The sequence below is a fragment of the Hippoglossus hippoglossus genome, chromosome 15 (assembly GCF_009819705.1).
Source record: "Hippoglossus hippoglossus isolate fHipHip1 chromosome 15, fHipHip1.pri, whole genome shotgun sequence".
In the NCBI taxonomy this organism is placed as follows: Eukaryota; Metazoa; Chordata; class Actinopteri; order Pleuronectiformes; family Pleuronectidae; genus Hippoglossus; species Hippoglossus hippoglossus.
Genome location: NC_047165.1, coordinates 6,625,255 through 6,640,694, shown reverse-complemented (window position 1 = coordinate 6,640,694; position 15,440 = coordinate 6,625,255). Strand labels below are relative to the sequence as shown.

General features: G+C 43.8%; 1 protein-coding gene across 1 annotated transcript; it reads left to right on the top strand.

Annotated features, from left to right (window-relative positions):
• The first annotated feature begins 774 nt into the window (after positions 1-774).
• On the top strand, positions 775-2,600 carry olig3 (oligodendrocyte transcription factor 3). The gene has a single exon (XM_034609410.1). The coding sequence runs from the start codon at positions 1,071-1,073 to the stop codon at positions 1,926-1,928; it is 858 nt and encodes a 285-aa protein (XP_034465301.1). The 5' UTR covers positions 775-1,070; the 3' UTR covers positions 1,929-2,600.
• The last annotated feature ends 12,840 nt before the right edge of the window (positions 2,601-15,440 follow it).

Sequence of the window (15,440 nt, the reverse complement as noted above, 5' to 3'; positions counted from 1 at the left end):
CTACATGTGCGAGCAGAACAAGTTCCAAATTAAAAATCTTGGTTTTTATAATTGATTCTGTGCGTAAAATTCGCAGTGCGCATGCAGGTCACCAAAACGCACAACATGGAGTTTTTGGGTATTGCTTCTGCAAAATGAAAAACGGCGACAACTTGTACGAGACAAATTCTTCTCCCAAGAAGACCAGAAGAGAAGAGGAGAAGAAGAGAAGAGAAGAGAAGAGAAGAGAAGAGAAGAGAAGAGAAGAGAAGAGAAAGAAAAGGCTGTTGAAGTTGCATAGTGGTGCATTCGATAATCTTTATGCATGGAAATCAGAACATGGTATAATAATTGATTTTGTGCGTAAAAGTTGCAGTGCGCACGCAGGTCACAAAACCTCTCAGCAGACGAGACAGATTTCGCTTGATTCTGAAATGAAATAGAAAACTGTAGGAGGCTAACAAACATTAATATTTGTACAACGTGTGGGAATTTTTGAAAATTGAGATAAACGAAGGGATCTGGGGGAAAAATGACAAGTTTGTCCAAGGAAGAGGAAGAAGAGGAGAGAAGAGGAGAGGAGAGAAGAGGAGAGAAGAGAAGAGGAAGAAGAGGAGAGAAGAGAGGAGGAGAGAAGAGAGGAGAAGATGAGAAGATGAGAAGCTGTGCCCCCCGACAGGGTCCTGACAATGGCAGTGAATGGTTGCGCACCGCAGTCACCGGGACAGTCAAAGCACACCGCCCCCTTTCTCGCGGGCACGTCATCCTCCTAACTAGGCGTTATGAATAGGAAAGGCGCTTTTGTCCGGCCGCACGTATAAATAGCCTCTATCAGTATCCTCCTCACCGCAGAGATACAGACGCACAGAGGGAGAGAGAGAGACGCAGAGAAGTTGTCTCTCCTGCGATACCACGGACAGAAGCGTGGCACCGACGGGATACAGACCACACCAGGTGACCAGAAGACCCCAGAAAGAGAGAGAGAGTGAAAGGAGAGAGTGAAAGTGGAAGAGAGAGGGAGAGAGAGGGAGAGAGAGGGAGGAAGCCAGCAGCGACCTCCTACCCAACAACTTCGGAAGAGAACCCATAAAATGAATTCAGACTCCAGCCCCAGCAGCAGAGCCTCTTCCCCGGACATGGACCGCATGTTTCTCAGAGAACTCCACCCACTACACCACCTTCACCACCACCACGTCGGCTCCTCAGTGTCCTCCTCCACGCAGAAGATTTCCGAGCACCTGCGCTCCGGAGACCCCAACTCAGTGTCCGTGGAGAGCAGCAGCAGCAGTAGCAGCAGCAGCAGCAGCAGCAGCAACAAGTACAAGCTGAAGAAACCAGTCAGCGAGGAGGAGATGTTCGAGCTGCGACTCAAGATCAACGGCCGGGAGCGCAAGCGCATGCACGACCTCAACCTGGCCATGGACGGCCTGCGGGAGGTGATGCCCTACGCGCACGGGCCCTCGGTGCGGAAGTTGTCCAAGATCGCTACGCTGCTTCTCGCCAGGAACTACATCCTGATGCTCAACAGCTCCCTGGACGAGATGAAGCGGCTGGTGGGGGAGATTTACGGCGGGCAGCACTCGGCCTTCCACTGCGGCACCGGGCCCGGTGGACACTCCGGGGGCCCGGCCGCTGCAGCCGCCGCTGCCGCCGCCGCCGCCGCCGCCGCGCACCATGTGCACCCTCTCCTCGGGGGCGCGCTGTCTTCCTCCGCGTCTTCCTCCCTGTCGGGCGGGCTCCCGGGGCTCACGTCCATCCGCGCGCCACACGCCCTGATGAAGGGCGCCCCGGCTGCGCCCCAGGCCCTGCAGCTGGGCCCCGGCTTCCAGCACTGGGCCGGGCTGCCGTGTCCCTGCACCATCTGCCAGGTGCCCCCTCCCACACACATCCCCATCACCTCCACCGGCCTCACGAGACTCACGGGGGAGGGAAAGGACGGGATGAAATGATGCGGGGTGTGTGACGCACAGACTGCTGGTGTTTGTAAATAGAGAACCAGAGCATGATGGGGTTTGGCCCCACTGCTGCATGCTGTTGTGTAAAGTCTGTTTTCTTGTTTGGCGTATGAGAAAGAATGTTATTTTCTACCTTGTAACAAGGACCCATGTAAAGACTGATGGTTTTGCCAGTTTAAGGTAAAAAGAAAAAGTTCTGTGTCATGCAACGAGCGGCCACGACCCTCCTGTGTTTGTCTCACAGCACAATGTGAAAGTGACGGAGGCTGCATGAACATGTGGATTTGTTTTATATTTCTTTGTATCAGGCGTCATTTTGTGAAAACGAAGAATACTCTCTGTGCCTTGTACCAAGGATTTTAAACTTGAGTTCTCCATGAAAAAACAACGACATTTATGTGATTCTGCCACAATTCGTTTTAAAAATCTAAGTTTTAGATTCATCTGTTATGGTTTTTGTCCAATGTGATTTACAGTTTTTCATTTGATCTGTTTTTTTTTTGCATGCTCGTCCCAGCATGGTTGTTTTTTGCTGAACTGAATTTGTTATGCCCAGAGACCCCGTGTCTTTATTTTTGTACATTGTTGATGATGAACTGATGAAATATTTATTATCGCCCAGCGTCCCTGGATGAAATTTCAATAAAACTGAAATTATCGATCATATCCACTGTCCCTTCTTTGCTCTTGGTTCATTAAAAACTTTGTTAAATCTGATTTACACTTCTTGAAGTCTAGTTTGGAATTTTACTTAGACTATTAATTATTACAGGCTACTATTTATTTACATATTTTTACAAGGGTGTACATTGATAGTTTATATTCCCACAATAAAAACTAAGTTTATTTTCAGATTAAAGTAAATTCATCCCTCTAAATATGTTCCTTTTATTAGTACGTACATATTTCTCTCTCGTATATATCTTCTATATATTTAAATCTATATTTTAAAATACTTTTTGGAGTAATACTTCAAACTCAAGCACGGCCTTGATGTGTTAACAGACTTCATATATTTCCTCTGGTCACTTATTTGCCTTTTTTCCTATTAGAAATAAACGAAGACCATAAAATAAAAAGACCAACAGTGGAATTTATTATGAAATATGAAATAGGTTGAATATATTCATAGAAAAGAAATGTGATTGGACGAGAATTTTCTACCGTGAACTGAATTGTCTAATTCTATGAAATCATTATTATTACTTCTGTGTTATAGACTATTATGAGTATATAAGAGTACAGCAGCACTCTAAAGAAATGAATATAATTTAAACCCAAATCTAAAATAACTGAGAAAAGCCTGAAGCTATTGGTCAATTTTCTGCTGCTGTACTTATATACTGATATAGTCTCATACAGTTATTATCTTATCATATTTGTATATAGACTATATGGGTTTATATAAATATATTAGTAAAGCAGCATTTTCGTGACTGATATTAACAATGTAAATACAAATTGAAAAATAATTGAAAAAAAGCATGAAGCTATAGGTCAATTTCCTATAATATATAACATATATACTCATATGATAAATTATTATTATGTGTGTGTTTATAGACTGTATGGGGATATATAAGTGTAGCAGCACTTCAGTGACTTCAATTAATATAATGTATATACAAAATTTAAATAATTGAGAAAAGGCTACAGTCATATATATATATATAAGTAGATTTTCTGCAACTGCAAACCAATTTACCACTTTAAGACAATTTCAAACGGACATTATATTATACATATTTTTTATTATATGAGAATACATTTTTCTCCTTATTTTACGCACCAACAGGTTCGATGCTGCACAGAGATACACGAGCATATGACGAGTTACAGACATGGTCAGACAAGCATTTATTCAACATTTCCGAGCAGGCCGAGCGTCATGTTAAGGAACCAGGCAGAGATGAGGATGAGATGAGGGGCTGCAGCAGATTTAATGGAGCCCAGTTGAATTGTTTCCCTGGAAAAAGAAAGTGCTCCGCTTTGGGGGCGCGCGGAACAGTTTGTCCGCCGCGTCCCTCGGGTGTTTCCCCGTCTCATCTCTGCAGCGACAGAATGTATGTTTGTGCAGATTACAAGTTAATTGTTCATGGGGGACCGAGAGGAGAAAATCACATCACAGAGAGGCGTCGGGATTACAGGCTCCTAAATGCAGAAGATTATACATTCAGACCCCCCCCCACACACACACCACCACCACCACCACCACCACCCCTCCCAGGCCCTCGCCACATGCAAATGAGTGCACGGATTAAAATCAAATAGAGAAAAGACAGAAAGAGAAAAGCAGGAGAAGCCTCTTTTGTAACTTATTCCGAGGGAGGAAAACACAAGTTCTGTGGTAAAGTTTAGAAACGAGTGAAAGAGTTCATTTTACATTTCTTCTTTTTGTCTTTAGGAATGAGCGTGAGCCTGTCTGTCCCTCGCAGGCTGCCAGATGGGATGTAAATAGCTGGGTAGCTGCAATGGCCTTTTAACCACACAACACTGAGGAGGATGTTGTCAAGGGAAGCTGGCGGTTTGCGAGTTAATAGTCATGAGTTGGGGTAATTACTTAAGGTTTATTATGCTCTGGTTTCAAAGGAAATGGACTCTTCAATGGGCCGAGAAATACTTCTTAATTCTGGCTAATTAGGAGCCGAGCAAAGCAGAGACAACTGCTGCTGCTGCTGCTGCTGCTGCTGCTGCTGGCATCGGGCTCTGTTACATTCATGGAGGGAGATCATTTGTGAGTGAGCCACAAAAACAAGGGAAAAAAACAGTCATGCACATGTAAATAGCACAAACAAGACAAATGCAAATCATGGCAAGTTGCACGTTAAAGAGATGAATGTAAATCACTGGCCATTGCTGGATGTGTACATCTTGCATTGAGCTCTCATGTGTTGGAGATGATCTTATGGTAACAGGAGCTGGAGAAGCCTGCAGTAAATATGAGAAAGTAATACTTGCAAACATTAAAGAGTTTTTGAGTTTATTTTCACAATAGTATGGCTTAAAATGATCCTCATTAATGCCTCTATACGTGACAATCCCACTGACTGAGATCCAAATTCTTCCTTTTCATCAAGGCAGGGAAAGACAAAAAGTTGTAGGGAGGACAAGATAGTGATGTGTCAAAAACAAAACATATTCTGCTCCTTAAACGTCAGCAACGATCAGCAAAACCTCAAAGTAAAATAAATCATGAGTTAACTGATGAATAAATGAGCCAATATATACAACAGTCATTGTGAGGAACTCTGATGGGAAAACGTTTCCTTTAAATATCTGTCATCATTTAGTTTATTCAAAAATGTTTAATTTCTTCATCTGAAAACAAATTGCTTACGTTTTCAGAAACCTATTGAATCCACGATTTTCATGACGTCCTGTACTTCCTTCATTGTTTATCTATTTATTGAATTATTTTGTTTATTATATTATTTTTCTCTTGTTTATATTATACTATTGTCTGTTTGTTTATGTTCACTTCTCTTGTTTGTTTTCTAACTAAAGTTTTCCATATTATTGTCCCTTGTACAGTTAAGTGTGTGGAACCTCCTCGAAAATGAGATGATGTCTCAACTTCTGAGGGAAATCTATTTTTTTTCTGAAGACGGATGATGTCTTAAGGATTTATCCTCAACACCGAATGCATCAGGGAGACCAGGCAGGTGAGCACTTATAAAATCTACAGAGTCTGCAGTTGTATGAGCTCTGTTTAGTTAGTTGTCTCCAAGAAAGTCCAAACGTCCTCTCGCAGAGTTGTTGTCAATCTATCTTCCAACTCAACCTTGAATCCTGTGAATACTGCAATAGAGAAAAGGAGGCTCAGTGTAAAAACACAAACATGTGGTGGATCTAGTTAATCTCCCTCTGACTTTACATCATCATCCAAGGCCCCAAAAATGAGACGATGCAAACTAGGTGAAAAAGAACAAAACTAAAAGAACAGACTAGTCCTAAACTGAATAATAGTCATAACAACAGAGACAACAGAAATATGTTAATCCATAAATCCTGTGTATGCTGTTTTGCAGGCCGCTCGGTGATGGCTGAATGGACTCGTGGCGATCGGCTCCTCTTTTCACGAAGCTTGACGAACGACTGCTCCTTTACAGAGCACACACCTGTTACTGGGAGCCACTCGAAGTTTGACACCACTTTGTCAACCCCCTCCACACACACACACACACACACACACACACACACACACACACACACACACACACACACACACACACACGCACACACGCACACACGCACACACAAACACACACACACACACACACACACACACATACACACACACTAACAGACCGTTCTCGGTCTGTGGCCCCTGTGACCGAGCGGCCTTTTCCAAAAAACACAACCTCTGAAATCTGCAATCCAAATAAAGTTGTTTTAATTAAAACACAGTAACAGACGCCTGCCAGCTCCGTCACTGACATGAAGCTTCACAAAGCTGCAAGTACAAGGCTCTTTAGTCTGATGTGCACAAACAGTCGCAGCATTGAAGCCTTTTATAACTGCAGAGTTTGCGTAAACATGTCATTTGGCAATCGCAGATGTCGTGCATTCAGTGAGAAGAGTCGTGCCTGTGTGTGTGTGTGTGTGTGTGTGTGTGTGTGTGTGTGTGTGAAGTGGTCTGCTGGTTTGTTTACTCGCTCGGTCAGTGATCTGCTGCAGGGCCGGTGCCTGAGGGCAGCAATTGAAAATAAATTTCGGTTGAATAAGGGGCAGCGGCCGCATCAGTCGAGCTGCTGCTAGAACAAAAGCAGTTGAGGGGATAAGTTATTGACCGGGTTGACAGCCTGAACGAGGCTGATTATAACCGCCTGGTCATGCTCTGTGTGTGTGTGTCTGTGTGTGTGTGTGTGTGTGTGTGTGTGTGTGTGTGTGTGTGTGTGTGTGTGTGTGTGTGTGTGCGTGTAGTAGTCATAGTCAGTGAAGCAGGTGCAGGAGCCATTCCCTCTCGGAGTCTACCTCTCTTTATCTCTCTCTCTCTCTCTCTCTCTCTCTGTGTGTGTGTGTGCCCTCAGGGAAGCCTCGGGGCCCTCTGCCCTCCCGTCCTCAGCTGATTCCACAGACTAATGTTTAACCCATACTGCCAAAACAGAAAGCATATTTCCATCATAAGAGCGCTCTGCCATCGCCATTAGCCACTGGGCTCATTTGCATGTTAATTGTGCAGTTAGAGAGGTGGTGTTGACACTTTCCTTTGTCCACGCCGGGTCGCGGGAAGTGAGAGGATGGGGCTGCAGAACGACGTCCATGTGCGTTATTGTTTCAGGCTGCTTGTATCATCTGCTATTATGAGGCAGTGGAAATGGATGAAGTTAATTTAATCTGCTGTTATCCCACGACGCAAGATTCAAATAAAGCTCTGATCTGCAAGAGCAAAATAAAGTCTGCTATTTTTCACACATCCTAATATGTTAAAAAAAAAATAAGAAAAGTGGTGGAGAATAATGAAGTACACTTACCTCAAGTAAGTTCAAGTCCGAGTTGCCTTATTTGAGTTTTTTAATTCTCTGCCTCGACTCTCCTACACTTTAGAGGTAACTATGTCCCCCCCATATTTTCCAACCAAGCATATCAATTTTTATTCCAGTAAGATGATTAGTAAATTTGTATTTTTACAAAAATGTCAAATGTGTGTACATTTTGCATTGTTGTAACTTTAATATCTTTGGGATTTGGACTCAAACAAACAAACAAACAAATGTGAAAACCTCACCGCGGGCTCTGGTAATTTAAAGTATTTTAGATGTATTATATGCATTTTAAAAGGATTATTATTATTATCCATGAGTAGTACTCTCCCGTTTGATACTTTGATAGTAATTTGCTAATTATACCGTAAAAATACATTTAATAATATCTTCCTTCAGTGATATTAATTATGAGCCTGTAAGATAAAGACAAGACAACACACAGACAAAACGGACATGCTGTGTTTACACACGTTCAAAACATGCACGAGAAAAAACATACATGTGAACACACACACACACTCTCGCTTTGAATTGTCCGCACACAAGCCAATTTTGGTGTGAATTTTGTGCAATAAAGACAGATTCAGCCAGACAGTGTGCCCCAGTGTGTGTGTGTGTGTCTGTGTGTGTGTGTGTGTGTGTCGGCAGTAATATCCTCCTACAGTGACTGACAGATGGCGTTCAGTGTTTGGCCGTAAATGTGCTCTCTGAGTGTTTGTCTGTGTGCCAGTCGCCTGCAGTTTGGAGACTCCCCGTGAGAGTCTAACTGTCCTGACACTGCTCAAAACCAACTGTCCTTCATTGTCAACCATGGATGAACCAGAGTGTGTGTGTGTGTGTGTGTGTGTGTGTGCCTGTTGATATATATATATATATATACGTATATATGTGTGTGGCTGGCTGTGTGCGGTGGCCTTCTGGAGAGAGTCGAGCAGGCCAGGGGAGCAGATGTTAAAGGGAGAAATATATCTCCCTAAATCTCTGGCCGCCACATGCTTTAAATCTGCCACGAGGAACGGATCCCTCAGCTCGGTGACGCAGGCAAAACAGAGCAGGAAGACGATAAAGTTTCTTAAATATTAGAGATGGCGAGCGGATTGTGTGAGCGTGCCAGCCGCGGGCCTGGCACAGTGCTGGGTCACAGTCCCCTCTCAGCAGGAGGAGTCGGGCGACAAAGTGAAACATGGTCGCGAGGAGAGCGAGCCGCGACTGAAGCCAAGAACAGACAACACTAAATAGAGAGATCAGACCACGTCTTTGTACGGTCCGATCCAAAAGTGAAATACGTTTGATAGTATTTCTTGTGTGGAATCAAAAAACAAAACACACAAAAAAAAGTTTTGAATGAGGACCAAGTTTTTTTGGGCTTTGAAGGCAACATGACGTCCTTTAAATGATTTAAGTCGTTGTTTGTCGTGACAGCAGACAGACTTCACTTTGCTGTTGTTTGCAGTGAATTCACTTTCACTGTGGTTACATTCAAACTGATGATAAACTGATGATGTGTCCTCAAATAACAGAGAAGAAAGTTTTATTTATTTATAAGAGGTCATCCTGCAGTGTATTAGTATCATAGAGTCAGATTTTTTGTTCTTTAGACGGTCATAACATTGTACTCACCAAGTTTAATGCAGTGTACTGAGAATAGAAGCTGAGATATGTCATGACTTTGTTATGACTCCACACTGGCACCACCTAGTGGGCGGATGTATTATGTTTTTTCGGGTCCGTTCGTCTATACGTCACATTCTTGTGAACACGATATCTCAAGAACGCTTTGAGGGAATTTCTTCAAATTTGGCGTAAACATTCAGTTGGACTCAAAGATAAACTGATCAAATTTTGGTGGATTTGACGGATTCATTTGTAAGAATTGGGTGGTCAAAGGTCAAAGGTGAAGGTCACAGTGCCTCTTATAAATAAATAAAAATGTATAAAGACTGAAGCTGCACTTTAAATGGAGGTTTACAATTGTAGGGTGGTATTTCTAGTTGAATATGTTATAAACACTTTACAACTGACAACTCATGAAATCCACTATAGATGCATGTGTTTATTTGTGATATTAAGGACTAGATGGATGGATTTAAAAAATATATATTTTTTGAATATGCAGGTTTTTGTGCTGCACCACTGGTGACTGGAAACAAACAGTTGACAGTGACAGTTATAACTCCATAATTCCTTTGAGTTCAAAATAGTCTCACATATTAAGCAGAAGGGAGAATTTTGAAGTGATTATTTTTCCTGAGCTTTTCTTTCTCTTGTAACTGAAACGGTGGATTAAAATCGGGCCTTGGGGAATATCATGAACAGCTCTGTTAGCAGCAGTGACAAAACCGACATTACACCCCTCCAACTTGAGGTACGTGGCTTGGCATGAGCCCACGGCTACACCCTGCAGCTACTCTAACCTTTATCATCCATCGGTTGGCAGCAGAAGTAACGTATATATTACACCTCTCCGCTCTCCCTCACTCTGTCCAGATGTCACTTCACTTCCACTGGCCAGACTGATCTGATGGAAACATATCTGAAACAAAGAAACTCAGTCACCTCTAAGCTTCCTCGGGGGATTCAAACCTTTTCATTACATTTCCTCAGGTTTGTCTCTGAGCATGTGATCTGGCAGCGCTCTCAAACCAGGCGTTAGTCCGCTACCTAACCCTTCCCGTGAGCTGGCGGTGATGTTAAAGCAGACATTAGCCTCCTCCCTCTGGCCTGGATTCAGCTGGCACGACCGGACCTCATTGATGGCGCTGCCAGGCGGACTCCGTCACAGTTGGTGATTTTGATCAATATCAACGTTAACAACACCCAGACAGCTTGTTGGAGAACAAACAAACATGTAATAATGCGTCAACATGTTCCGACGCTCTGGACGGGGTGGTTAATGGTGGAGAGAGCAAAGACAGAGACACGCATTTATATCACCTCAGAGAACTGTGTGTGTGTGTGTGTGTGTGTGTGTGTGTGTGTGTGTGTGTGTGTGTGTGTGTGTGTGTGTGTGTGTGTGTGTGTGTGTGCTACATGCATCACCATAATCTTAATAAAAACAGTCTCACTTTACTTTATGTCACTTCATGTTATTGTCTCTCTGAGGGAAGCTTCACATTTTAGTGTCCATTAAAAACACACCGGGAGACGTTTAATATTATACATGAATGCATAAAATACAAATAAGCTAACAAACACAAACAACAAACAACACAGACCCAACACAAAAACCTAATGATAAACATTTATCGTCACATTTTCGTTCTCAGTTTCCAATATTTACTCATTTAGTGTCTCTCTAGCATGTGGATTTTTATAAATAAGTTAAGAGATATATCAACAAAACAAAGCATTCAACTTAAGCATTTTCTTAAGGCTCATCCGTTAAACTACGTTGACTTCAGGGAATCAAGAAATTCTGTTTAATGAAGTGGATTTAAAGGAACTAGTGCAGTATCCTGGACTGGGCTGTTTGTTTGGCCTGTGGTGATACTGGTTGCAGTTTTCTCTGTGAAACTATAAAATTGAGCTGCAGTATTTGAGCCACGGGAAAGTAAAGATCGGCTGCAGATCCCTGAAGCTGCATCACCACTGCTGCACAAAGAGCTGTTCACATGTAGAGACGCTCGACTCTGTATGCAGAACCCGAACTGGAGAATCTGTTTTCGTTGCTGTTGTCGTGGAACGCGCTTTTGTCATGATTGACAACGTCACTTATGTTGATGAGTCCCAGCCGCCGCTGCTACAGAGCGCTGGTCTTATGTTTATTCAATTTTTATTGATATTCAACGTATCTCATGTCACAAAACAAGACTTTAGGTTAAAGAAAATGATTTCCGCACAAATATCTGATCTCACCATGATGGTCAGTGCACACCAGCACCAGCGCTTGGCACGTCTCGGCGGCGTGAGATGGAATTACACGAGGAAAACACAGTTCTAATTATATACAGGCATTATCATGGGTGTGAAACCAGAAGTGACAGCAGCAGTGGGCAGCCCGGCACACACACACACACACACACACACACACACACACACACACACACACACACACACACACACACACACACACACACACACACACCATCACAAACATTGTCTGTATGGGCCAGAGTCATCATATGGACAAATCACAACTGCTCTGGCTCAGTAATGTCTGGCAGATGTTAACGCTTTGTATTAAATGACTCCCCCGAGACCTCACCCAATCAGACAGGACGTAGTGATATGCCGGGGGGATGTGTGTGTGTGTGTGTGTGTGTGTGTGTGTGTGTGTGTGTGTGTGTGTGTGTGTGTGTGTGTGTGTGTGTGTGTGTGTGTGTGTGTGTGGGCGCATAAGGTAAAAACAGTCCTGAAAATCATACGTGTTCCTAAACCTTTATTTATGTTTCAGTTTGGTTTGATTTTCAGCAACAACAATTAAAGCTATTTAAAATTGTGTCAATAATGTGTGTGAGAGAGAGAGAGAGAGAGAGAGAGAGAGAGAGAGAGGAACCCTTCTGCTACCACGGAGTCATTTCATGCTTGACTGCAGGATGACTAGATTTTTATCACAGCAAAGTTCCACACAATAAAATCATCAACTCAAACAAGACAGGACACAAAGACATTTACAGATCTAGTCTATAAACATCCAGTATCAGTCTGACTCCTGTTACAGGCGTCTAGAAATCTGTATATTTTACATTTTTGGTGAGAAGACAAAATAGGCCAGTGTACACTATGGTGATCGTACTTCACTATATCGATGTGTGTACTCAGAATCAATTGTTGCAACAGATTCAGATGAAGTCGACTGATGAAGAGTGACAGCAATGCAACAATGAATGCATTAATTAACAATAAAGAGATAACCAATTAAGAAAATAATCAGAAGAGAAAATACAATAAAGAAAGAAGTAATGAAGAATCACATTGAACATTTGTCTCTAGAGCCGTTTTCAGACATGACCCAGAGAATCGTCTACGCAGCAGACAGAGGCAGGAAGTGACGTGTTAACTCCGCTGCGGAGATGAACACACAGACACCGGCGTCAGCTCTTATCACCACAAACTCTCTTGACATCTCCGTCGGTGTCTTCTGCGTGTGTGTGTGTCACCGCTTAGAGACAGACACACACACATTTCCTCGCTGTTAGAGAAAAAGGGAAGGTGTCAATGTGCAGCCATCTTTCTCTGCGCTACATGATGTCATAAAAGCAGCAGCGCCCTGATTTGCTGTATTCAAAATGTCAGCAGCAGCAGATGTTGTGCTAATAGCCACTGGATGCTGCATCGCAACCTAGCAGCTGGTAACCATGACACTAACTTCCACCGGGGAGAAATGCCAATATCCTCCACCCTGTTGCAGTCGAGCATATAGCACACCACACTCCATCAGAGTTTCTCCAAGAGTTCCAGTGACTTTGAGCCAAAAGAGTCTGCAGGGGGGGGGGATAGTCAGATTTGGACTGAAAGAGTTCTTCATCTTTTTAGTCGACGCATTCTTGTTGTTGTACGAGAAATATTAACTCTAACTTGTGAAAAATGTCTATGACACATTTTAAACCATCTAAACAGGTGCAAAAAAGAGAGTGTAGAGTGCCACTGAAGCCCATTTTCCACTTGTCAAACCAGTCGCTAACATCTGGCCTCTGTCTGCATTGGGAACGGATCCAATCGCCGTTCACCCCCAGATAAAATGTCGTTGACGTGGGTTTTAGGCTCCGGCCCCGATCGTCAGTGATGGAACGACATTCTGGAGTGAACGCTCTCTAATTTGCCGAGACAGCGAGGTGAAAGAGCGCCCTCAGTTTTCAGTGTATTCATGACGTCCAACATGGAAACAAACAAGTACAGAGGCAAACTTATTTTTTGGCAATAGGAAAGGAGTCGTTCACCTTTTTTAATGGGTTTAATCCGGTTTGTTTGTGTGAAAGAGGAAGAGAGAGAGAGAGAGACGGAGCAAATAGACTAAGAGCAATGTCACTTTCTGATGCCCCACCAAGAGCTGTCACTCACTCTCACCCACCCTCTGTGGAGTCTCCCCACCTCTCTCTGTCTGTCCGTCAAACAGGAAGAGCGCATTTTCTCCCCTCCATCTGTTATCATCTCCCCTTCTCCACAAGTGCTGGGGGGTCGGAGAGGGGGCCGTCCGCGGGCTGGTCATCCCGTTAGAGGCCCATTACCGGTCCCCTGGCTCTCTGCTGGGGCCCACTGGAGAGAAATCCATATCAATACCTGACTGTCATGCCTCCCGCCGCTCGACACAGCCAGGCTGCCTGCCTGGCACAGTCAGCACTGCATGGGCCTCCCGTCGAGACACAGCGAGGATGGGCTTTCAGTGCGAGTGTGGCACTTGAGTGTGGACCTCCTGTCAGTCCTCCTGTTGCACGGATGGACCTGAGCAGACAATGCAGGGCTTGAAAAGGCACACTTCCTCGTCCTGTTGCTGTCCTTAATACCATCAGTTGTGTCTTTGGATCACATCTGGCCTGCAGAGTTTACAGCAAGCTGAGAGAGAGGGGGCTGCAGAGAAGAGGAGAAAGGGACATATGTGGAAACAAACAATTATCAATGGGCTAATGTCTGGATTACTGACACTGTAACCACCCCCTTTCTCTCTGTATACACCCATTTACTTTTGCTGTTGTTTACCGTTGTTATAAACTTTACACTTTGTTGTTTCCCGCTGTAGTTGGCATATGCAACAATTAATGACAGATGACAGACTAGAGATGACAAAAAATACTGAAATGCCTATAACTTAACTTCTCATTTCTGGCAAAATCGCATAATTACCTTCACTCATGTCTGTTTATTTGTTTGTCTATTTGTCTGTGTGTCTGTGTGTCGGTTTGTTTGTTTGTGTGTTTGTTTGTGGGCAGGATTACAGAGAAACTACCACTCAGATTTCCAGAGAAATGGGAGGATGGGACATCGGCCAAGAAAGAACCTTTTTGTGCCGATCACTTTGACTTTGCTTTGAAGATTGTTTCTGACATTTTTAAAAACCTATTTCCAGTTCATAATACATTGGTGTTAAAGAAGAAACAGGCATGTTTAGGGATTTATGAGTCTGAATTTGGTTTGGATCCACATAAAAACATGGATCCAGTGGATTTAAATGTATAGTTTCCTAAAGGGACTGATGGGCCTTTGTGGATGTATGTGCCATTCTAGTTTATTTCTATTTATTTAGTTTAGCTCGAGGGATTTAAATCAGATCTTATGATCTTTGTCCACAAGAGAACATGCTTTAGGTGCTTATTATTCATGTTGACCTTAAAATGTTCCAGAACTGCCACTAAATGGACTGTGAGTGGAGATTAACAATAGACATTTTTACATTTAAACCTGTTTACAAGCTATAACATGAATTCTCCTTAAATAATATTGGCTTTTTCAGTTTTTCCACATAGTGGGATGAGGTAAAACACGATGAGTTAAAGATGCTGAGGAAATCTCAAGGAGAAATACTCCCCCTGGCACCATATCGTGTGACGTAAGGCAATGAAATAAAGGAGAGAAAATGCAGAGAGACCTGCTCACATTTCTTAAAATGAATGTTACCTTGATGAATGATATCATTAGAGTCACATGTCTCCAAATCTAGCCAACGAGACCAATCAGAGCCTGTCTTCCCTCTAATCTGTCACTTCAGTAGAAAGTTTAAAACAAACATGTCGTGTGCGTCCATCTGTCTTGATGTTAGCAGAGAATAGAGGTCTGTTTCCTCATTAGCAGCTTATTAACAGCCCCGGCCCAGCAGAGAGCACTCTCCCTGGAGGACGGCGGCCCGGGGGGGGGGGGGGGGGGGGGGGGGGGGGGGGGGGGGGGGGGGGGGGGGGGGGGGGGGGGGGGGGGGGGGGGGGGGGGGGAGCACATTCGAATGGCAGAGAGAGCTTTGTTTCTGGGTCTGGCCTCCCAGACCGGCCCCCTGTCCGGGCCTGCCCAGGGGATGCTATGTTATGCGTGGAGGGGATAAGGAGAGCCAGAGGAGAGGGACGGAGAGAGGAGGAGAAGGAAGGATGGAGAGGGG

Bases quoted from the DNA above. Each gene is read 5' to 3' on its own strand.
- olig3 (XM_034609410.1), top strand. From the start codon at position 1,071: ATGAATTCAGACTCCAGCCCCAGCAGCAGAGCCTCTTCCCCGGACATG.